Source organism: Athene noctua, chromosome 3 (assembly GCF_965140245.1).
Source record: "Athene noctua chromosome 3, bAthNoc1.hap1.1, whole genome shotgun sequence".
Lineage (NCBI taxonomy): Eukaryota > Metazoa > Chordata > Aves > Strigiformes > Strigidae > Athene > Athene noctua.
Window position 1 is genome coordinate 13,434,843 of NC_134039.1, and position 23,668 is coordinate 13,458,510.

A 23,668-nucleotide genomic window follows, 5' to 3' on the forward strand; every position below is an offset into this window, starting at 1 on the left:
AATCACCTGCATTAATACTCACTTGTTCATTGTAGCTAGGATCTGGTAGGACTGGTATTCCGTAAGATGCATCTGTCCAATTTTACATCTTCCCCCCCCTGAAATTTTGGTATGAGATAAGAGAAGGGATGATGTCAGAGAAAAGTACCCCTGTGCTGCTGATTCTTTGAAAGAGAAGTCACTTCAACAGAGCTTAGTGAAATCTGGTAAATTGTGCTCTTGGGCTCTGTGCAGTTCTCGAACAATTTCCAATACATATATTTGTTTGGGAAAAGATGATAAAGGAGTGGTATAGACTCTTTTCAAGTACAAATGTTTTTAATCCCACACTGGTAAAGACAAATGAGAATGAGTCTAGTACAGGAGGGTATAAATCAAAGTGACCTACAATGAAGGGTGATGCTAAAGAATTATGCTATCCCAGTCTATTTCTGCTTGTGGCGATACTATATTCTGACATTTGGTCCCAGAGGGGCATAGAAATACCTCTGTGATTTCCTTTTCAGTTTCCCTTTTTGTTGGGACGTCTCAGGAAAGAATGGTGCTATACCCAGAATGTCTTCTAAGCTGTTCTAGTTATTGTGACTTCAGGGTCCTTAGTCCCCATGGACCTTTCTCTATTGGAAGAAGAAAGGAGGAGATGTAGGATGGACTATCTGAAACACTATTTGCACTTTCTGATGGTCTGATAACAAGCACTGTAGTTTGATCTCGTAACAAACGCTTGAGAACAAGGAGTTCTGAAAGCAAAAGCAGTGCTTTGTGGTTAAAGGGCTGACCAAAAAGCCTGATAATTATGTACTCCTCCAGAAACTTTTCACCTAGTCATGAGCAGATTGACTGTTCTCATCTCGGTTTCCCGTCTTTCACAAGAGGCTCATATTTTCCTTCCTGTATGTGTTGTGAGGAAAGAAATCTCTAATATTTTGGAAGTATTTTTAAACTTCTCTGTCGAAAGGAAGATGGAGAAACATCAACAGGAAAACCAAGCCCTTGCTTTAGAAAGATGACTTGCAATTTCAAGGAAGAGGACAGATCATAAGTCAAAAAGGCATATTGAAATTTTCAAGAAGCAGTGCTGATTGAGAACATGTTATGTTTGCAGCTGCTGGGGTGTGAAACTTCTTCCACAATGTGACAACCAGCATGAATTACTTTATTGCTCATAACAAATACAGATGGACAGATATCAGGGTGAAATGAAGGACAGGGTCATTTGCAAACTGACAGAACCTTCCACCACATGCTGCTTAGAAATAAATAGATCTTAATCAGTTCTTCTACTTTTCTTTATCTTCAGAAAGCCTTTAGAGCTAATATTCTCCAGCAGAAAACTACAATGCTTTCAGGAAATGCATGTTGAGAATCTGCCTCTCTTTTAAGGAGGTTGTCTAAAATGCTAATGTTCCTCTTTTCATCATGAATCACAAAGCTCGTGGCTTTCAAATTTACCATTTCAGTTTCAGTCATGGGAATTGGATTACTTCATTCCCTGTCCTTTCTCCAATGTTATCAATCAAGAAATTGTTGTTTCCAGCCTACATGAACATGATGCCCGTATTCCTTGTCTGATGGTCCACATTGTTTTTGAGTCAGGAATGAGTTCCTTGCCTATTACATGCAGCAGCACCTGTAGCAGTGCTAGGCATGGAAAGTACTCCCAAGGGGAAGATACTCACACATAGCTTTTAGTCTGTTAATATTGAATAGAAAATGGGGTGAAGATGGTGTCTCTAAAACATGATTGGAAAGATAATAATGCACTTTCATCCACAAGTGATGGTGATACCTAAGTCCATGTAGTAGATCATTGAAACTACTAGTCATACAGGCAAGTCATTGAAAATGAACTTCTGTATTATAGGTCTTAGAGAACAAGCAAAGTAACACCTTCCTTACTTGCACACCTACATTTCTAAAGGTTTGGGTTACTAGAAGGTTGAGAAGAGGGTTTCATAGCACCCCTGCAATCAGTGCCCTTTGCTACAGTGTGAGGACTTGGGATGGATGTCCAGGAGAGGATCAGCTGTAGAACCAGTGAAGCAGTGCACATGAGTGAGCTGAGACAAGGTACATTTGCTGTTGCAGTTCCCATTTGACTGCATAAGATTCAACAATGCATTTTGCTGGCATAGTCACTCCTACAGTTGACTGAGACTGTTATGCCGTGGTCCTGAGATGCTGTGGTTACTCAGAGAGGTTTTTGAAGAAAGGAAGAGTGTAAAGAACTATTCATTTCATAGTCCAAAAATAAAGAAAGCAAATTCAGAAAAATAAGACAACAAACCCAAGGATGTGCACAAATGTCATAAAGTGGTATTACATGACAAAGTGTGACCCCTTTTACCTTTGCAGGATGTATTCAGGAAAGGTCTTATCAATGCCAATCAAACTCAGACAAAACCCCATCAATTCGTACTGATGAGCTATTGTTTATTTCTATGGCATCCCTTGCTTCTAAATTAGTAGAAGGAATTTATATATTGCCTCGAGTACACCACGCAAATCTTTGCTTTTCTGCTGTCCTTTCCATGTCGAGCACCACAACAACAGAACAGTAATCATAAAAAGTACCACTAATAGGGGTTTGTGTCCAGAGAACAGAGGCTCCTGTTCCCTGGCCATCTCCTCACTAAATAGCCTGAGGGTAATGATTCAGTTACATACATTAAGTACTTTCCTACAAAAATAATCACTTTGAAGAGACTTGTTCCCTGCACTGACCTCAGCTTCCTGTGGGCTCTGACAGGTGAGGAGCACAGGGAAGATGCTGCTGGACAAGCATAGGCTGTTTATGAAACCAACTTTGCAACCCCCTTTCCCAGCACTGCCATTTGCAAGGGCTGCCCTAGAGGAAGGTTATGGTAGGACAAAAGACAAGATAATTTTGAATAGAAAAGAAACTATATTTTATTTATTTCACATAAGCCCTAATAGATGATCTTGTGAGGAGCAGATTTGCAACAGGCCAAAGCAGTGGTAATCTTAAAATAAGACCAATGAACTTGCAAGAATTAAGATTTTGTAAAGAATTTCAGTTTTTAATTCTTTTATATGTGATATTAAGTGTGTCAGATGTTAGCTTTCTGTTTTTTTCAAGAGATAATGTAAGCCCAGAGTTAAGATGCTGATGGATTTTGCTGTGTTGTCAGTAAGGGAACTTCAGGTTCCATCAGGAAGAGAGGACAAGTGAAACAAGCTTCAAAAGTGGACATAGAGGTCTTGGTCTTGCTACTTCAGCTCTTCTGTTCAATGGTAAAATTCACATTGATTTTAGTGGGGTAAAAACTGTTTCTTAGTTTGGTATATAGGATTTGGGGATGCTTGTGATGCCCTCCGGGACCCATGAAAACTGGTTCCATCAGCTAGTCATTGGGGTAGGTCTGAGGAGTTACTGGCATCTTGCAGCTGAATACAGCTATTTAAATTCAGCTCATTAAAAGCAGGTTGTTAGGGTATGTTTCCATTAGGACAAGCAAGTGCTGTTACCCAGAGTCAGCAGTCGCAAGTTAAAATGGAAGGGTTTTGTAGAGCTGACACAGACAGCTGTGCAGCGCTTCTCAGAGACGTGTTGTGCTGTTATTGAAGATGACATAGGAAACAATAAACATTTTATGTTTTTATCTATCTTTCAAATTGAGCCCAGGCCTTCACAGACTGAAAAGTTGGAAGACACTCTGCCATCAAAGATGCTTACATTTACTGCTTGTTTTAGAAAGCACTCTAAGAAATTCCCAAGGAACAGAGACTAGTATTGCCTGTGGGAAGTACGAGTCTCTGCAGGAAGTGCATTTTTTTTTTCTGCACCAGACCTCCTTGCACATATTCAAATGCTTTGTGGGGAGTTTCTGTTTGTTTTTTTTTTTTTTTTTTTTATGGGACAGTCACAAACCCTAAGATAAATATATGAATTTTAAGATGTGTATCTTGTTAAAAGGACCCTGGTGGGCTGAAGGCCTGGTAATCTTTATGTTGTCGGAGGGACTCCTTGTAAGAACCAGTGATAATCTACAGGAACTGGTTATAGTTTCAGGGGAGGGGTTGCATTCTGCAACTCCATCTTGCATAAGAATTACTATAATGAACACTGCCATCCACTGAGTTGAATCATTCGGTCCCAACATACCTATAGACCTTGTGAACACTTAGCATTTTGGATAAGTTTTATAAATCTCGATGCTAATTTATGACTGTTCAGAAATTTCACTGAACCTGCACTCCTGGTATTGGTGGTCCTTTAGATCCACTGTGGGAAAAGGGTAAAAATAACAGAAATAGAGAAACAGTCAAAGGCCAGCCAAGGAGAAAAGCTGCCACAGAGACTGGTGGATGATTCATGGTTTTCAAATCTTCCTCGCCCTGTCATAAGCATTCTGTTTCTTGAAAGAAAATGAATCATTGCTATGAAAAAAAAAAAAAAATTGTTTCAAGAAGGAAGCAAATGTTTGAAGAGCTGACTTGGCTGGAATTTTCCCTTCACATATACACTTGCCATATCACTGCTTAAACTTTCTGTGTGTGCATGAGGGGGGACAGGGAACAATCATATGTTAGTGAACATGCCCCCATCTGTTCCATTATTTAAGGGTGTAAAGATGCTCTTTAGTTCTCATAGTCCTTGCTATTTTTGTTGCCAGGTGGTCTCCCTGCCCAGATTTCACATCAAAACAGCTGTGAAGATTTTTTCCCCGAGCACATGCAAGAGGAGGGATCCCAGTAGTCCCATCCTTTTTGCAGCATTTTTGCAGAAGGCAAATACGCAATTCATCCAGGTCTTAATTTAAGGGTTTCTTACGTTAGGTCTTGTGGATCTTTTTCCTTTATTTATGAAATAAATACAGGTCAACCCCATGCACCCATGTCAGATGTGGCACTCAGTCCCTACCTACAGAGCACAAAATGCTTCGCTCCACCCCACTGCCCTCCTCCTACTCTCAGTGTTCCCTGGAGCACTTAAACACGTCCTTGCGAAAAATCAACTGACAAGGTCACCGTCTAGATACCAGAGAGGGCAATAAAGTGTCCTATGCCCCAGCTGTGTATCTGCAGTGCATTTATTATCTCTGACACCAGGATATCTGTGTGCCTTCCCATCCTGGAGGTGCCAGGCTTCACACACACCACCACTGGACAGCAAAGCACTATGGCCCAACTTACACATGGGAGGCTGCAGCCCAGAGGGGCTCAGTGACACAGCGGGTCAGAACTGAAGTGAATCTTCCATCATGTCTGTGCTGGAGCAAAGCATAGAGATTGCTTTGCATGTCAGTTTGAGCAGGTACATTGCTTGGATGCAGTGGAGCAATGGATGGAGATGAGAAGGCAGGATTTAAACAGACATTGTGCTAGTACCCAGAGACTAGAGCTATTAGGCACAGAGTTGCACTGAGGCCATTTTACAACTTCTAGTTCCTGAGCAAATTGTCAAGAGTCACTTGGGTTCATATGCACTGAGCTTCACTGTGTGGTGAAATGGTCACCAGCTTTTTCTCCCCAGCCCAAGGTAGTGTCTTAATGTATGGATTCTGCTCCCTCTGAACCATCCTTACTGAAATCATCCTGTGCCAACACACTGAAGACTGCAGATCAGGAGCATTTTGGGTTAAAACTGTTATGAATCTCTGATTATGCTAATTTATCACTGTTCACACACATGGTTTTTTTTCTGTCTTCCCCACTGCAGATCTGCGCAGGATGACAGCTGGCTTCATGGGCATGGCTGTGGCCATCATCCTCTTTGGATGGATTATCGGGGTGCTGGGGTGCTGTTGGGATCGAGGCCTTATGCAGTATGTGGCGGGGCTTCTCTTCCTCATGGGAGGTAAGGATGTTAGCATTTGAAGAAATGTATTTTCCTTGTTGTTTTCATGTTCTCTCTTTCCACATGTCCCTCCTAAGTCACTGAAAATATGTTTTCAGAGTTGTTTTAGGTGATCCGGACTAGGTTTCATTCTGAGCTCCCTCTGGTGTACCTCAAGGATAACCCAACCATAGTTACATGTGACTTCTATCACAAAACAGTGTTGATAAGACACAGGACTGGAAATGGCCTTCTGAGTTGTTTACTCTATTGTTGCAAGTAAGACTATCACCCTTAGCCTTAGTAATAAAAATCTGAAGATTATGTAGATGTTACTCCCACCGCTATCCTGTTCCATAATGGGATGCTTTACTTTGATAACAAGAAACTGTCAAAGCTTTAACCTATATTTATTCCTCATCAGTTGTTCTTGAGTCAAATGTAACCTTTAGTTTATGTGTCTCCTTTCTTTCTCTGATGTAACTATGAAGAGAAACGATATCCTCTGTTTTCCTTTTCCCACTCTACATATGCTATTTCTTGCAGAATTTCCTCTGTAAGAGCAATTATCAGTCCAACAGCCTTTTCTGTGACCTGTTCTTGTTGGTACTTGCCTTTCTCAAATACAGATGAGAAGGACCATTCCCAAATAAGGTCTGATCAATGCCTCATATAAGTGATGTGACGGTTCCCTTTCTCTGCTGGAAATCCTTTTCCTGAAGTATTTTTGTGGTTTTATTTGCCTTTTTCATGCTGTGTCACGCTGGAGACCCACAGTCATCCCTCAGTTGGATAATACATCCAGGCCTTTCTCCTTCTTTGCAATTTTCTACTGATGATCTCCCAATTTACAGCAGAGGTTCTGTTTATTTCTCCCCAGGTAGGTGCCCTGGCACTCTGTGCTTTTGAGCTTCTTCCCATTTCTACTACACCAGCCCTCCAGGTCATCAGCAAGTTTCATGGCACACATTTACTTGAAGTGAAGGGTGTAAGAGTAGAGTCCCAAACACAGTGCAGGGTGACTGTCTCAAAGTGAACAGCACCACTTCTGTTCTCTCTTCTCTGCTGGTGGTTTTTGTTTGGCTGGGTTTTTGCCTCCCAGGCAGATCATCACTTTGATGCATTGGTCACCTGTGCATCTGTACTGTGGTGTGACACATCTAAGTGTGTGAAGTACAGGAAAGCTTCTGTAGTCCCAGAAGAGGAGCTAAGTGCTCAAGTCACAAGTAGTTATATTCCAGTGCTGTTGGTGCTGGTGACAGAGACATTAGTTTTCTCAGTGCCCACAAACACATTTGAAGTTTGCTAGTACCTTGTGCAAGCACACACTGGTCTATGTGTGGATGTCTGTAAATGGTTTGTTGTGGGTGTCAATGCTTTATGGGCAATGAGTCTGCTAAATTACCTTGGTATTTCTTATGTAATTAAAAACCTAGTTTGCACAGGGAGCTATTTTGCTCTAATATGCAACAACACTTGGATTAAAACATTAGGACTATACGAAATAAATACAGAAAACTAAAATTTATTAGAAACTAGCTAAATCTTATTTACTAACTGGAAATTATCACTATATATGGGAGAGTTTCTAGCACAGCTGCAAAGATTACTTATTGGCTTAATGTTATTTGTTTGTCAGTAGTTTGAAAGATGGCTGATAAAAGTTTTCAGGTGAAATAAGATTCAGTGTAACCATGCATAATGGGATGGGTCGCTCATAGCTTACAAAGCCATCTTTTGGTGTGCTCAAACAATATGCGTTTCAATGGAGACAGATCCAAGGTCATTCAGCTGGGAACAAAAAGTGTCAGTCATCCTTGCAGAATGAGAGGCTGCCTCTCAGAAAGCAGCGGCACTGAAAAGGTCTCTGGAATCATGGTTTCTGGGATCATCCAGCTGTGCAGGAGCTCTCAGTGCAATGCAGCTGCTAAATGTGCCAGTTTTCATGGGAATATGCAATAAGACCATGAGGTGGGGTTACTCTGGGCAAAGCAAAACTATTTCTGGACATCCTAATCTAGTGTCCATACTAAAGAAGGATGTGGAAAGATTGGGAGAGGTTTGCAGAAGACCTACAAGAATGACTCAAGGTCTGAAAAACAAGGGAAACACATCATGCTGCAAAAAGCTAATTGCTTGAAACTGTTTAACGGAAGGTTTATAATTGACTTGAACACAGTGTGGAAGTACCTGTGCAAGGAGAACCCATCTGATAGTAGCATGCTCTTTGACTCCATAGACAAAATAAGAACAAGATCCAGCAGTTGGAATCTGAAACTAATTGAAATGAGAGGCACCGGATTATTTTATCTGCCAAATTCTGTCAAGATGTGTGATATTTTAATAAAGATGTGTTGGGAGGAGATCAAACTTATTTTCTGCTCCAGCATAGACACGTGGATCAGGGTTACAAAAGGTTACTCTCTTTCTTGTTTTGCACAAGTCAGTGGCAACTGCTATACTTTTCCTGATTGATTTTAACAGAAAACATGCATAAAGTAGTATCTACAAACTGAAGCAGTGAGTCAGTAAAATACACAACTAGAGCCATCTAATCTAAAAGTCAGTAGCTATCAATGTCTTCAGACTGTGTCATAGGTTACATAGTCATTCCTTCTATAGCCAAGGAGTCTTAATTTGAACTTTTTTATTGCTGGATGGTGTTTGAATACAAAGCTGTTACTTCATGACATAAATTCTGTTGACATATCATCCTATTGGTCCTCAAAATGCATGGAACCTGACTGCCACTTAGTTTTGCCTTTTTCTCTGGTCCAATCATGAGAAAAATGCTTTGGGAGGCTTATGACATCTGACCACATTGCAGTTGAGAGGAGACTGTTAAACTGGTAGCTATATAATCAGCCTGAAATGTAACTTTCCCTTCCATATGCAATGCTGCTTGTCTTGGCCATGTTTGTAGCATTTGCTCTGTTTTAATTTCTAGACAAATAGCTCTTCTGTAATGTTTAAACATTCCTGGCTTACTGTATGTATGTGTTTTGTCCCTTATTGCCTATAATTCTTTAAACAGGAAATCTCAGTGGAGCACTAAGAAGTGTGTTGTGATAATCTAACAAGACCAGACGTGGTTTCTTTGGACCTCTGGTTCTTTATTATATTTACTGAACAGTCTTCTTGCTAGTACATGTGGCAGTGCCTAATAAGGACTTGCTTTAGTATGCTTGATCTAATTTCTCAAGCAAATTGCTGAAATAAGTAATTTGTGAAATGCAGGCCGTTATCTGGTATTAGCTCATCTGGAATCCAGGACATGTAAACTGTGATTTAGAGTGTGTTTTACACTGTTATTCAGCAAGTTTTGTAACAAGTTAAAAATTATTAATAATTCATCTTTTCTGTTTAGTCCAAATGTATCTGTATCAACAGCAATCACAGGCCTCTTATGGCTTCTGAAGTTCTTGTGCATAATTTTCTGTATTTATTGTAGAATTTGTACTTGGATTCCTTATCTTGAACGACAGCATTTGCCTGACCACAGTAGGATTTTTTTTCAGTCCCTCATCTTGTGTAGAGCCAGATGGATACTGCAAATTATGTTTAGTATTTTTGACCTCATTTTGCATGGTGGTACTATTGCATAGCCTCCTGTACCCAGAGTTGCACTATCTGTTGTAGTTTCATTTCAGTATTGTCAGTATGATTTTATCCTACAAGGTGGGAGAGTTTATATTTCCAAGAATTTCTCCATTTGGAATTGTGCTCTTAAATTTCACTAGGACTAGTTCAATTTATGCATCTTATTTGAGACTGTTCAATGCTGTTACAGAAGTGGGTCATACTCAAATTATACATGACTCCAAGCACATCCTCTTGCAGCTTCTTGTGTTTTCTCTACATAGAAATTATTGAAAATCTGTGCACCAGTAAAAGCTCCGTACTGGGCATGTCATCTAGTAATTCCATAATTTTACAACAATTTCTGGAAAATTAGAAACAACTGTAACACTGCTTACAAATGTCAGAGTCCTGTGGCAAACCTGATGCTGTCACGCTCATCAAGTACCTAGTAGTAGTCTAAAAGGAATGCAGTTAAACATCTACCTGAGGAAACGCATGTGGGGCGTTTTATGTATTGTATTTTGACCTAAGTATATGTACTTGCACCAAAACCCTGCCTTTGCTTTTTGAAGTCTAGATATGACCTCCTCATCAGTTTCCAGGAAAGAGTGCTCACATTTTCTGGCTTTGAATGTATTCAATAACTTGTTTGTGGTTTTACTATCGTGGCAAACCTGTCAGTTCATTTGGTTGGTGTCTTTACGCCCTCAACAGTAGATAATATTATTGCCAGGTTAAGGTCAAATTTCAGTTTTACTTCCAACTATAAAGAGTTGGGACATCATGAACTGGCACACTGGCAACTCTAACGAGGCAAATTCCTCTATCTTCAGGAATTCATCCTTTCAGTTCTTCATTGTATTGGTTAAGAATATTTCCTGTATCATGGTAAGCAGACAAGCTATATATCCATCTGACTATTGGTTTTTCCACTGGCTCTCCAGCATATTCATTCATAGGATTTTCTTGTTTCAGCATTGGAGATTCTGCCATGTTGATTGTCCTTCCACAAGCATGCAAACCCAACCTTACCACACCTTCTGTTTTTGTACTTGCTTTATGAAATCAGTTTTATCTCTGATAGCCTGTTGTTTTCCCAGTTCAGCTCTGATTTCTTTTCAGTCTGCTGTTTTGAAACATCACGTGGCTTGCTTTGTTTCTAGTTTTGAGGACAGGGCTGACTTTGTACCTAAATGCCCCAAACCCCTTTTCCTTCTCATCAGTGCCTGCCATGGGGAAATGAGGTGGACGGGCTGCCCCGTGGTGGCACGCTCCAGTGTTTTGGCAGTGGTTGCGTTCTCCCCTTCCCTTCCTGGCGCACCTTCCCGATGAACTGCTGTGCCTTGTCCCAGCTGGAAATATAAAATGGCACTTCTAATGTCTTGTTCTGGTACTTCAGCACAAAATTATCCCTGGCCAAAGCTACATTGCCTGCCTTTGTAAATGTATTAAAAGACCCATAAAGAATGACGGTTTATCATCCTTATCAGAGCTCTGTCCTTCAGCTGCACATTCGTGTCTTTTCCTTGTGTAAGTCTGTAATTTGTATTGAGAACACATTTCAGTGAAATAGTTAGGGGTTTTACTGCATGTCTAACAAGGCAGCCCTTCAGGGGGAGACTTCTGTTTTGTCTTATTTTATTCCAAATTTACTGCAAATAAATGCAATAAATCACCTCTGCATTTGTTTACTGTTTTACCTGTTCTCTTCACTCTTACCTAGTCTCTGCCAGTTTTGTCCTGTGACATGCACTTTAGGATCACTTTAGGGTTTTTTCCCCATTTGCTAACAGTTTCCTTAGAGAAGCATATAATTTTACTAGCCTTGCAAATATTCATTATTCTTTGCAAAGTCAAGTGTGTTTCTTGCTGTAACCTTGCTTTGAGCCAATGATAAATTTTTCCATTAATAATTCAGCCTCTAATTAGTCTATTTGGAAATTATTCCAGCTGCTAAATGCCCTATGCATGTGATTTAGCTTCACCATGCAGATCTGTAATAAAATGATCTGTGGTCTCACATAGCAGCTCATTTCTTGTCTTTGCCTAGCAACATTTTTGTATGAAATACTGGGCTTGGGGCTTTGCTTGTGAGCCTGAAATTCCCTTTTTTACTAGAACTGAAAGGCCTGAAACTGTTGCTATACACATAGAGCGATGTATGGAGTTTTTTCTCTCTGATTTTCTGCCCTAGCATTTGCTTTCAGAAACATCAGGAATTTCTTTCAACCTCTCCTCCTCCCTTCTCTCCAATGATGATCTGCGAGTCCAGGGGATTTGAGCACCATTTGCCAGCTCCACTTCTGCTGCTGATTTGTGTTCCTACTCACCTAAGAGTGCTGCAGAGACACAGCTCTTTGCAGCCTGTCCATACTCACATAGGTCAGGGTTACAAAAGCTTCAAACCTTTTCCTACAGCAGAGGTGAACACCTATTCTTTCCAGTGCTGACTGCTGCAGCAGAGATAAGCAGGCAGGAAAGATGTGTGAGAGGGAAGAAAAAATAAAGTTATGCAGGTATGCTGGCACAATTTAACACTTTATTTCAGATATGCAAGAAAGGATGTTTATTAAAGAAATAAAGAACAATCTTCTTATGAATGTATGAGTGCATTCTGTTTTCATATTCCAATCCAGGGAGAAACAATCTTTTATAAATCATTTCCATCTTCCTCCCTTCTCAGAAATATTTACAGAATATTCCTTCCCTCAGTCCAGGGGTAAGTCAACAAACTGCTTTATTAGCCCTGCAGCCAGAGGATGAACTGACCATTTACCATGGGTCACCTCCTCTTGCCCTTGCCATGCCAGATTCATGCAGGTCTGTCACAAGGTGCCGGGAGGACGAGGATGCACTCAGGGCTTTGTGCCAGTGCCTGCTAGAGCCCAGCAGCTGCCAGAGCACTACTTGCTGTGTCCAGGAGCTGGTGACCAGGCTGATACTGAGGGATGTAAACCCCATCCAAAAGTGGGACTTCAAAACGGGGCTTGGGAACCTGTGCGGCACAGTTGTCAGTACAGATGTGCTGCACATGTCTGTATCCTCTTTCACTCCCTACCTCCATGGAGAGTCTTGTCTACAAAATACCAAGCCTGTGTGCTGGGCTTCCTCTGCGTGTGCTGTGCATATGTTAGTAGATGACAACAGAGGCATCTGCGTATTTGCAGCCATGGATCGTTACCAGCTGTTGAGTCATTTGAGTCCCAAATTTAACTCACTGTACTTTGAAAATAGCACATAGCGATAGAAAATAAGAGTGTTTATTCTACACAACTGTGGTCCCGCCATCTCAAAATAATCATTCCGCTGCTGAATAATTTAAGAAAAAAAAAATGGAGCAATTTAATACAGCTAGTGTAAGGCAAATCTCTGTGATTGACATCTCCTAAGCGGTTATGAAGTACCTCCATAGCAGCTGCTAAGAGGAGGCAAAGAGAAAGATAAACAATAAGAGAAAGTAAAAGACATTTTTCAGAGTTCATCTGGAAATACAGTGGGTCTCACAGGGCACCTAGGATTTCTGTTTCTCACTAATAATCAAGGTCTCTACCCATTCTTCAGGATGTTCACTTGTGGTGATGTGATCTTCATGCCTGAAGATGGAAGATATTTTCTGTGATCACATTTATTTTTTCTTTTCCACATTATTCTTTGAAAATCCAGTTTCTTGTGCTTGTTTCCCAAAGGGAATAGCGTTAGAAAGTTTACATAAAGCTGTTATTTCCATATGGAAAGGCAAGTGCAAATGCATATGTGTGCACATGAATGTGTGCATACAATTCTTCAGCAACAGCACGTGATCTTTACAAAAACAGAGGGCTACAATAAGTGGCTGTAATCTGAGCTGTGAAGTTTGGCATCAGTACAGTCTTCACAAAGGCTTAATACCTTTTGCCAGTTTGAAAAGTATTTATAATTGAAAAAATGTTGGATCACTGGAAAAAATGAGATGCCTATCATGTTTTAATCCTGCTGGAGATACTAAATTAGTGATGACTGTAGAGGAACCTATGAATTCAGCAACTCTTTGCAGACCCCTAAGAATTTATTTATATGGATTGACCTCCAGATGGAGACAAAGGCTGCTTTGTACCAAGAGATGCTATAAATTGGTTATGAAAGTCTTTGAAACAAGCCTCAGCATGACAAGGTCAGTCCCTCCTCTGCCATGCCTCCCACACCACACATACTCGTTCCTACTTGTGCTTTTAGTTAAATTTTGCATTATGCTCTAAAGTGATTTAAGGCCTCAAATTGGAATGAACTTGAGTTAATGTACATCGTTAATAGGTTTTAAATGTTTAAACCTCTCTAAGGCTCATGAGTGTTTAAAACCCTCAAACACATTACAAGGGTGTTGCAGAAGGCAGAAAAGGAGCTGATGAAGGTCTTTATGGACTTGTGATAAGACCCAGAGCTTGGAGCAGCCACGCAGGCTTTGCGCCTTAGTACCCATCACGCAGTAACGTAACAAGGCCAAGCACATGCATATTAAGGTAGTAAGAGTTTGTCTATTTTGAAAAATGTCCTTTTTCATCACTTTCAGGATTTTCAGTCCCTCTTTTCAAACAGCTCGCTCTGCACAGTTTGTGGTATCCCTCACAGATGGGGTTGCAACACAAAACGGTTGGTCCCGTTTTAGGCTATGTTTCTGGGGTCTAAACAGTGGACCTTCTTTTCTTTATGTATTTCAAAACCTGGACACTGATGGATACATGTCGAGATACATATATATGGATATAGGTCCACTGGACATATACATGTCGAGTCCACATACGTGGGTAGGGCTGGAGGTGCTTCTTCGTCCTGACAATCAGTCTTTAGAAATTGGTATCGCCTTCCTTTTTAAATGTTATCTAATTTCCTATTTTCACTCTAAAAATAAACATTTAGGAAATCATCCATGCAGACATGCATCCCCCTTGCCATCTTTTGGGGTTTTAATATGATGCCAAGGTGGCCTGTTTAGCATTTCTAAGTCAGGAAAGAGTTTCTCAGCTGATGGCATGACAAAGCTCACAATACATTATGCTTAAAAGGCTGAGCTAGGGTAGCGTGTTACATCTTTAATTCTATTACTTCTCTATGCTTACTGGTACACTGAGAACATTTTGCATTTATTCATTAATGCTGGCACCCATTTTAAAAAGGAAGTAGGAGACTTTTTGGAAATATGAAAGATCACCTACTTTCACTAGATGGGCATCTGTGTGTTACTGTGTACCGGTTACTGAAATGCTCTTTTATAATTTCATCTTATAATACTCCTCACAGAATACTGTTTTCATTAGATGCTATTTTTTTTCCAGTACCTCAGGAATTTAGCTGATTCTTTAAGTCAATACTACAGATCTAGCCCTGAAAAGCTGCGACCTAAGAGTTAACACCTCCATAAGAGAATGGGGGTGGGATATAGAAATTATTTTTTAAAATCAATAACACAGCTGTACTGAAGGGTGTAGTCATTTAGAGGTGGGGGTTTTTACCTGGAGGAAGAGGCACAACGAGAGAATTCATTGTCAAGTCCATAGCATTTGATCTCCATGGAAACATCATCAGCTAACTTCAAAGACAACCTTCAAATGTGTTGGATTTTTTTTTCCTGTGGCTTGTTTCTGATGCTCCTAGATGTGCACTTGCACACTGAGGGGAGAAACATCAACACAAGCAATTCCGGCAACCTTGTACCTGATCACAGAAGAGCACTGACATTTAGGAGAAGGAGAGGAAAGGCTTCATAATGAGGTGCAGAGATCTTATAGCCTGGAGCAAAAGACAGGGCAAGTAGTGTATGTATATCTATAAATTCATTGTTTTTCAGCCTTAACTCAAATCAGTCTCCCTGAACTTGGTGTACAGTAAATAAGGAGTCAGCTCACTCCAGCTTTACAGCAAAAAGAATTGTTCATATTCCCGTGTGTGTTCATTTTAAATCAGCTATACTGACTTGTAATTTCTCTCTCACCATGACGGGAGGTACTGACAGAAGCATCAGTACCTTCTAGAGTTAGGAGAACAGAAAACCTAGCATAGTCTATGAAGGGCATGCAATCTAGTTTGCTGCTCAGGGATGTCAGTAGGTCTTTGGGGGGCTGAGAGAAGGTGAATTAAAGTAGAAGCAAAGTAGGAGAGACAGATCCGACAGAAATACAAAAGACTTTCCCACCCACAGCCCGGGAAAATAAGTTATGTGTATTTTAAAATTCTGTGGCTGTTCCTTATCCCTTAGTAATGTCACCAGGTCTTTGATCTGTTGTTGGCTTCTGAATTCTAATGTCAAGACGCACTAAGGCCAAAGGAAGACAATGAAAAAAAAGCTGGCATTTATTATTGGGTTCGTTTTTATTAAAAAAACTTTGCTGAGTTTTTTGCATGTCTGGCATCAAAGAGGAAAGAAGACTGCACATGCAACAGAAGGAAGAGCAATACTGGCATGATTTGCTAGACAGACAGAATTCTTTACAGAGAGGAAGGGAAGCAAATCTCTGTGTGTGGCAGATCTTGTTGTTAAATGCAGAGGCTGAAGCAAGATTTAGATTCACCTTCTTGGCTCCTCGGGTTATCAACTTAGAAAAACAACATTCCCCTTGGACAAATCACTGCTACGCTTGCTTGGTCTAATCTGCCTGGACAGAGTCCAACCGGCCACTGGAAATTCCACATAAAAAGCAGCTGGACCTGGTGGAAACTAGATGAGTGGGGCCTTCCTTGTTTCTGCCCAACCTGGATACAGACACGAGTCATGCCGATGTACTTACGTGGGCTACAGATGCTGCTGAGGTATTTCCTCTGCAAGAGGAAAGGTTTCAGCACATGGTCCTTTTAGCCTCTGCCTGAGCCATCCTGGGAGGTCCATACTACAGGGGATGAAAGAAACCTGCCTGCAGCCTCTGCATGTTGCCAAGCATGGTGCTTGCCAGCACAGGGACAGGATAATTTCCCTAACATTTGATTAGGGTGTTTCTTCATTTTGACATTAAAAGATCCTCTTCCTTTCTTTCCCTTTTGCTCCCAGTGAAATACTGAATCACATCCCACTACTACAACTGGCGCAATTTTTGCTGCCTCCTCTGTTGTGGCTGCAAGTTCATGAGCCATTATGTTTGCTTAATGGCTGTAGTCAAGTCACTTTATTACTGCCAGGTTATTTTGGGTGGGTCATAGGAATCAGCATTGCTAAAATAATCAGAGAGTTATTCAACTCAGGCTTTGATCAACTCCCCTATCTCTCCCTAGTCCATTTTATCAAAACAATGTGCCTTTAGCGAAGTAGTGCTGCTTTTGCCTTACGTGCCAACTCGTAACTTCAGAGGGTGCTTGCTCATAGCTGGAGCTCACTGGCTGCCGTAGTGCACAGCCTGGGTGTCCACTCACAGTGCAGTCCCATGCACCATGGGATACAGTAGCAGAAACGTCACCATGTGCACATCTACAGCATGCTATAACGTGCAATATAGACTGACAGTTGTATCAGCATAGCAAACTGGACATCAGCCCACAACTGCTGTAATAGTGTTCTGTATACTATACTGATTTACGTGAGCCTGAGGATGGTATACATTACCTATTTGTGGTTGTGACAGAGGATACATAGTCCTCTGGTGCCATAACATATTATGGCTTGTGCAGCAGCAATTCAATAGACAGGCACCGCTGCTGAAGTAACACGTGGCAGGCACACAGCTCTGGTGTGGTGTGGGTGCTGCTGGTACATTTTGAGGTAGGAGGCCAAAGGCCAAATGCAAACCGCATTCTGTCAGTGGCTATAATGCAATATCATAGCATCACTACAGACCCTGCAGTTTACTCTGGCTCATGATACAAAATAAAAATGCATTCAGTTCCAGCCTATGTGCATATATGGTCTCACAAGGACACTGAATCTCCATCACCCAGTCAGACTTCTCCTTCCATCTAGGCTTCTTTTTATAAGGGCAATTTTCCAGTAAACCCCTTGCTATTCTGCAACCTATCGGTGATGCTGCAATCTGCTTCTGCTGGAACAGTACATAATTAAGCAATAATTTATATTCTGTGCGTGTATGCACAGAGCAATAAAGTGTTCTCAAGAGCTGCGTGCTGCTGAGGCGTTTAATCCGTGCACAGAAGGAGTTTACTGCAAAGCTGCTCCCTCCAAAAGGCTTTTGTCATATCTGTGTTGGGAGGGAATTTGGTTTACTCTTTAATAATTTCATTTGATTGTAATATAATTTAAATAGCTAATGGTACACACTCATTTTAGGATCAGACCTCATTTTATTTGTTTGTTTGATGTACCTTGAAAACAGTAAAAGCTAGTAGGGCAGAGAAAAAGTAAACATAATGTTGTTTCACTTGTGAGATTTTTTTTTCCCATAACCTTATAATAAAAAAGTGATGGTAATACAATAAACAGCACTCCTTCCAAAGACATTAGTGGTCACAAATCACCATTAGTCACAACTACTAGAAGTACTTTAAAAGGTGGAGATTCACAGTTATTAGAGAACTGCATGGTTTCAGAGGACACCTTGATGACCATACCTTTGTGTTTCTTCTTTTATCTACTAGTGTTTATAAGTAATATTTGACATTTCTATCTCTGAAAAAAACCAAAAAACAAAACAACAACAAAAAAACCACAACAACAACAACAACAAAAAACCCAACAGAAGGGGAGAAGAATCAGGGTTTTTTTTGTTTGTTTACTTTGTACATCTGACAGCACAGTTAGTTCGTGAGTCATTTCTGCCTGTTGGGGGAAGGGGGAGAATGAGCATCGTTCCGTCAGATGTGGAAGAAGTGTTTTCCAAATAACAAGAAAAATTATTTGTAGAGAGGAAGGCCTCAGAGATGGGCTTGTTGCCCAGATCATTTTAATTACTGGCTTTCTGAATTTCCCTTGACTTCAAACTGGTGATGTATCCTTCAGGCTACAGTCAGACACCTCATCTCTAATACTGGGGATGAGGATGTTTAGATGAAGCTCCTGCCAGCAGGGTCTGTTTGCACACCAGCACCACGAAGGCTCACCTTCGTTTGCAATATATCTAGGAAAAGCAGCAGTTCTTGTCTCACAAAACACAGAACAGACCCTGTGAAATCCCTCAAGCTCTACTGCTGTGGAAGCTGAGCCAGGTCTGTGGGCAAAGGACATGGCTTCTGACATTGTTCAGGGAAGCGCTAGCGTGAGGCAAAATTCAAACATCTTTGGCCTGGGTGGTTTGAGCCTGTTTGTGTTTAAATTGGTTCACTCACAAGCAGTTCTGCTCTCCCCTGGAGGTGAGGTTTGAAAACTGCAAACGGAGGCATTGCAGCCCCACACACAGCCGGACTGATCGGAAGGAAAAGGGATGTTTACCAAAAAAAAGCCCCCCTTAGCAGCAGAGGCCCACGGCTCTGTTTGATATAATCACACTTAAAAACAGCTACAGCAAAGAGCTCTGACTCATAATCCACACAAAATTAGTCTCTGACCAACAATGATATTACCTTTTGCAGTCATCCCTCTTCTGACCATGTCTGCCCCTGCATCAAGGATGGCAGGACCCCAATCTTAAAACACTTAAATAGCAAATAAGTTCATCTCTGTCCTAAACAAATTTCCGGTCTAAATGGAAGAGACACTCAGTGTAATGTTTAATATTACTCTTCTGTAATATATAAGAAGGAAAAGCACAAGATAGCCATGAGTTGTTTAATAGTTCAGGTGCTTAAACCAGTGTTGCCCATCGGTCCGTGAGCAGGACAGGCACTGTCAAAACCAGCCTGAGAGGAAGGGCGGCTATCTGATAAAGAGTCAGGATGGAGGTTTGACTACGTGTCAAACAGCAGTTTCTGTGGCACAGACACAGATTTACATGAAATTTCATCTCTCACCTGACTGAAGCATTTTGCAGTGACACATGAATTTCCTTTGTCAAAAACACCACTGTTGCCTTGTCTCATTCATTAGTGTTTCACTTAGGATGATAATGTGTAAATCCCAGCACAAAGAACTTAGCACGTTCTGCTCTTCCCCAGCTGCTGAAGGAGATGGTCTTTATCTCCCCCGTCCAGCTTGTGTACCAGCACATCCCCAGTGAGCTCTTATTACTGCCTGTCACTCACACTCTGTACTGGTGCCATGGCTGGACCACCAGCTTTCAGGTCTGGGCATCTGCTTGGGCTGGAGTTATAGGGAATGTTTTTCACAAAGAAATTAAAGTTTGTATTTCTGCAGCTACCCGGGGATCTGGGGCATTAGTGCATGTGTAGGAGGGCATCTCATCGACAGCAAGAACCTGCCAAGGAATTGAATAAGGGTTCAGTTTATTTTCTGGGAAGAAAAAGAATCTCAGGCTTGGGGATGCTCATGATTTGCTGCAATCCTGCTGCCTCTGAAGTGCTGTGTCCATGGTGCAGGCAGTGTCATAGGCAGGAGCAACAGCCTTCCTCCTCCTGGCATCCGTGTCTTAGCCAGACTAACAGAGGCTACATTTCCAAGTGCAAGCTCAGTCTGTGCATCACTTCCATGCATGACTCTTTCACTATGATGGTCAACAATCGTGCAATTTGCAAGGATGATCCTTTGTGTTCTGATTGCCAGTTCATGAGGAAAAGCTACAGAACAGTCATGAGGTAGTTACGCAGTTTTTATCAGTAACCCTCCTGGTGAGAGGCCAGATTAACTACAAGTGGGAACTTCCTTGCTTGGCTGAATACAAACACATAGGACCTACATAATGGCCATAAAAATTCCTCTAGGTGGTATAAAATGGCACTTTTTGTGTCTGTAATGAATAGCACTAGGGAGGCTGATAAACCTGTGCCGTACAAGACATCCTGCAGAAGCACAGGAAGGTGGCTGGCTGAGGACCGTACTGTGCGTCCTCTAATGTTGTGCATGGCAGTAGTCATTTGTTGTCGTGGGTTTAGCATATCCTCCAATGAAGGCGCAGGATAGGGGCAGGCTTTTTTAAATGAAGTTTCATTCTCGTGATATGCTTTATTCTCTATTGTTGTTACTCATTCTTCTTTATCGTTCATTTGTTATAGGGAAAATACCCCTAGAAAGGTGGGGCGCAAATATATTGGGCACTGTTCGAATACAAGGAGTAAGCAACACTCATTGCATTGAAGAGCTTGGGTTCAAAACAGCCAAGACAAAGCATGAAAGCACGGGGAGTATTTGAAATCCATAGTTATTTCCTTTCCTTTTGTACTTAGCAAATGCAGCTTCAGTCTGGCCGCACAGATTTTCCCACCCACCTCTCTTAACAATCTTATATTTCAAGAGAGCTGAAATTATCATGTTCTTGCTAGCAAAGAAAGGCCTTTCATGTCATTTTCTAACCACAGTCATTTGAAATGAGCCACACAGCTTGGTTCAGAGCACAGTGGCTCTGATGGATCCTTTTTTCCCTGATCCCACAATGTACTAGTCATGTTGACATGTCACAAAGGGAACAACTGTGCTCTTGCCAGACACCTTCATGTTGCTAGATAACCTAAGTGACATGGTAAAACACGAAACGGAGTGTGTGGTTTCTAATCAAACAACCTGATTTTTGAGTAAGGGATCTGGGAGGGAGACCTCACCATTTACCCTCCTCTGTGCTTTGAAGCAGCATAGGACATCTCTGAAGACAGCTCCAGAGCCTGGGATCTCACAAGGCTTTTTGCAAAAGTCTAGAGCACTGATTGTAGACTAACTGAGTGCTGGTGAGAGGCAAGAAGGCTGTTTTTATTTAAATAGGCATAGTACCTACTGCAGCAGCTTGCTGGTCCTCCCTGGTATCCTGTGGCACTATCATAATATGCGTACTTGTGAATAACCTGGGCCATCTGGCAGCTATATATAGCATTAGGGGAGGCACCCAGAATTCCCATATTCACTGACCTTTACAACAGACACTATCTACAAGTGGCACTCCAAAACACATTGGAGAAAAGACAGTCCAAATAGACAAAGCAGTGATCAGAAGAAGGAACAGAGAGAGGGCTGTGATGGTGGTCTCACAGCAGGTCCATTTTGTCTGCAGATTTCAAGACCTGTGTGACATTCCTACTAAGTAAAAGAGGTGGGTATGGTAGGAAGTCCACGCATTTTTTGTGTTGTATATGTGTTCCTAAAAATGCCCCCACTTTCTGAGCCTAATTTCAGGCAAATTCACCACATAATCTTACCTGTGTCTTCAGAGTGGGGAGTGTAAGATTCTTCAATGCATCTGCAACTAAAAAGAGCAAAGCAGCAGAGAAACAACAGGAAAGGTGTTGTAGAAGAGAAGCAGGAGCAGGGGCAGGAAGGGGTGGAAAGAGGCAAGGGCACCAGAGGAAGTGAGCTTGACACTAAAATCAGTCTGGCAGTGACTGCTTTGAAGGATCGTTACTGTCTTAGGGATGGGACTGGGAAGAGTAGGAGATTCCTCACCAGCAGCAGCTAGTGAACAGAGGCAGGACATGCTGCACGGGTAGCACACATAGCACGCTACTGACTGGTGCATGAACAGCGGGATGACACACGGGACTGACCACCCGTGTTACTGTAGCATGCGTCCCGTAGATTGCCTTCTGTGCCCAGGGCTCTCCAGGCAATTCAGAGAGGCCCACATAGGAATTAGAGAGGAAAAAATAAACTACCAGCTTTATGTTGACTTTAATAGTTACCTCTTGAGACAGGCACATAGCATCTGTAGCTATCCATTATTTGGTGTGTGGGTGGCAATTGTGACATTTCAGGAGCTCAAAGTTTAGCTTTGATGAAGCTGGGGGCCAAAGATCAAAATTAGACTCATATGGGTGGGCTAAGGTTCAGCCTCATCTGATACATGTGTCTTTCTGTAACACTTACCACCTGACAGAGTTATGAAGCCTGTCCTTGCAGCGTTCTTAGGAAGAAATGAAATATTGCTGCAGAGATGGAAAACAAGAACAGGGTATTTTGAAGATTTCCCAACACTGCAGAGGGCATCTAGTTTGGGACTGGAGTCATGCTGAGGGTAGAATCTGAATTTTGTGAGGGATTTTAAGATTTTGACAGTGGTATTTAAAAGGGGAGTGTATAATGAAAGATTTTAGATTTTGATATTAAAAAAGTCTGAAAAAATCTCCTGAGTCATTTCAAATGTATGTTTCAACAGAGCCAGAGTATGTCAAGTATTCTGTAGTCTTTTCTTCTATAAAATCTGTCAGTGAAAAATTGAAATGAAATAAAAAATTCCAGCTTTTTTTCCCCACAAAAATATTGACACATGATAATTCACTCTGTATTTGGCTAAAGTAAAATTCCACGAAAATCAATGGTTTCATTAAATATTCTGGTTCCCAAAGGAGTGCTCACAATGAAAAACCTGTTCCTGTTGAAGTTTCTCCATACAGCTCTGTTCAGCATCAGATCAATATTCAAGGCTCTGGTGGCACTCAGTTCTTTCCCCATGGAGCTGCTAGACTAAGCCAATTTCTAAATGAACATCTTCCCTTAGGTATTTTCCTAATGCTTGCACCAGCTCTTCTCAGGCAGTTTGGAAAGTGGTATGTCTATCACTCTTCTAACTTCTCTTTGTTTTTTTTCCTCCCTCCTTCTCCCCTTCCCACTCTCCTCCAGGAACCTTCTGCATCATTTCACTGTGCACGTGCGTGGCTGGAATCAACTTTGAGCTCTCCCGCTACCCTCGCTACCTGTATGGACTTCCCGACGACATCAGCCATGGCTATGGCTGGTCCATGTTCTGTGCGTGGGGGGGCCTGGGCCTCACTCTTATCTCTGGCTTCTTCTGCACTCTGGCCCCTTCTGTCCAACCTGTCCCCAGGACCAACTGCCCCAAATCTAGACCTGAGAATGGGACAGTGTGCTAAAACAAATAGCAAACAAATACACACACACACATACATATATATATATATATATATATATATGTCTATGTAAACCTATACATGCATATATATGTATATATAATTATATATATATATATATAATCTGAAATTAATGCCAGTGCCAAGGTAGAGCTGAGTCCAACACGGCACTCACATCTCCACCGGACTCTGTGTTGCTTCGTTCTTTCTCACAGTGATGGGAAAGCTTTTCTTTCACATGGCTCTTCCATCCAACTCTTAACTTCAGCATCATACCTTAGAGGTTGAATGAACATACAGTTGCACCTACCTACTGCCATTTGGGAAGGGGAACAGGGGGTCCGTGTGGGGGATCTGAAACCAGAATCTGTGCAGGACATGGAGGGTGGGGTGAGGGGGACAAAAAAAGTCTGTCCATTGCAGCAAGAAGGGAAAATGCAAACAGCAAGCAAAGGAACAAATCGAGCATTTGAG

At 41.5% G+C, this 23,668-nt stretch overlaps 1 protein-coding gene across 1 annotated transcript in view; it reads left to right on the forward strand.

The window, feature by feature from the left end:
• TMEM178B (transmembrane protein 178B) overlaps nucleotides 1-23,197 on the forward strand; it is a 222,652-nt gene extending 199,455 nt beyond the window's left edge. The window contains exons 3-4 of the mRNA XM_074901272.1: nucleotides 5,684-5,821; nucleotides 22,947-23,197. Coding sequence (XP_074757373.1) covers nucleotides 5,684-5,821; nucleotides 22,947-23,197 — 389 coding nt within the window. The remainder of the gene's footprint in view (nucleotides 1-5,683; nucleotides 5,822-22,946) is intronic.
• Nucleotides 23,198-23,668: the final 471 nt, after the last annotated feature.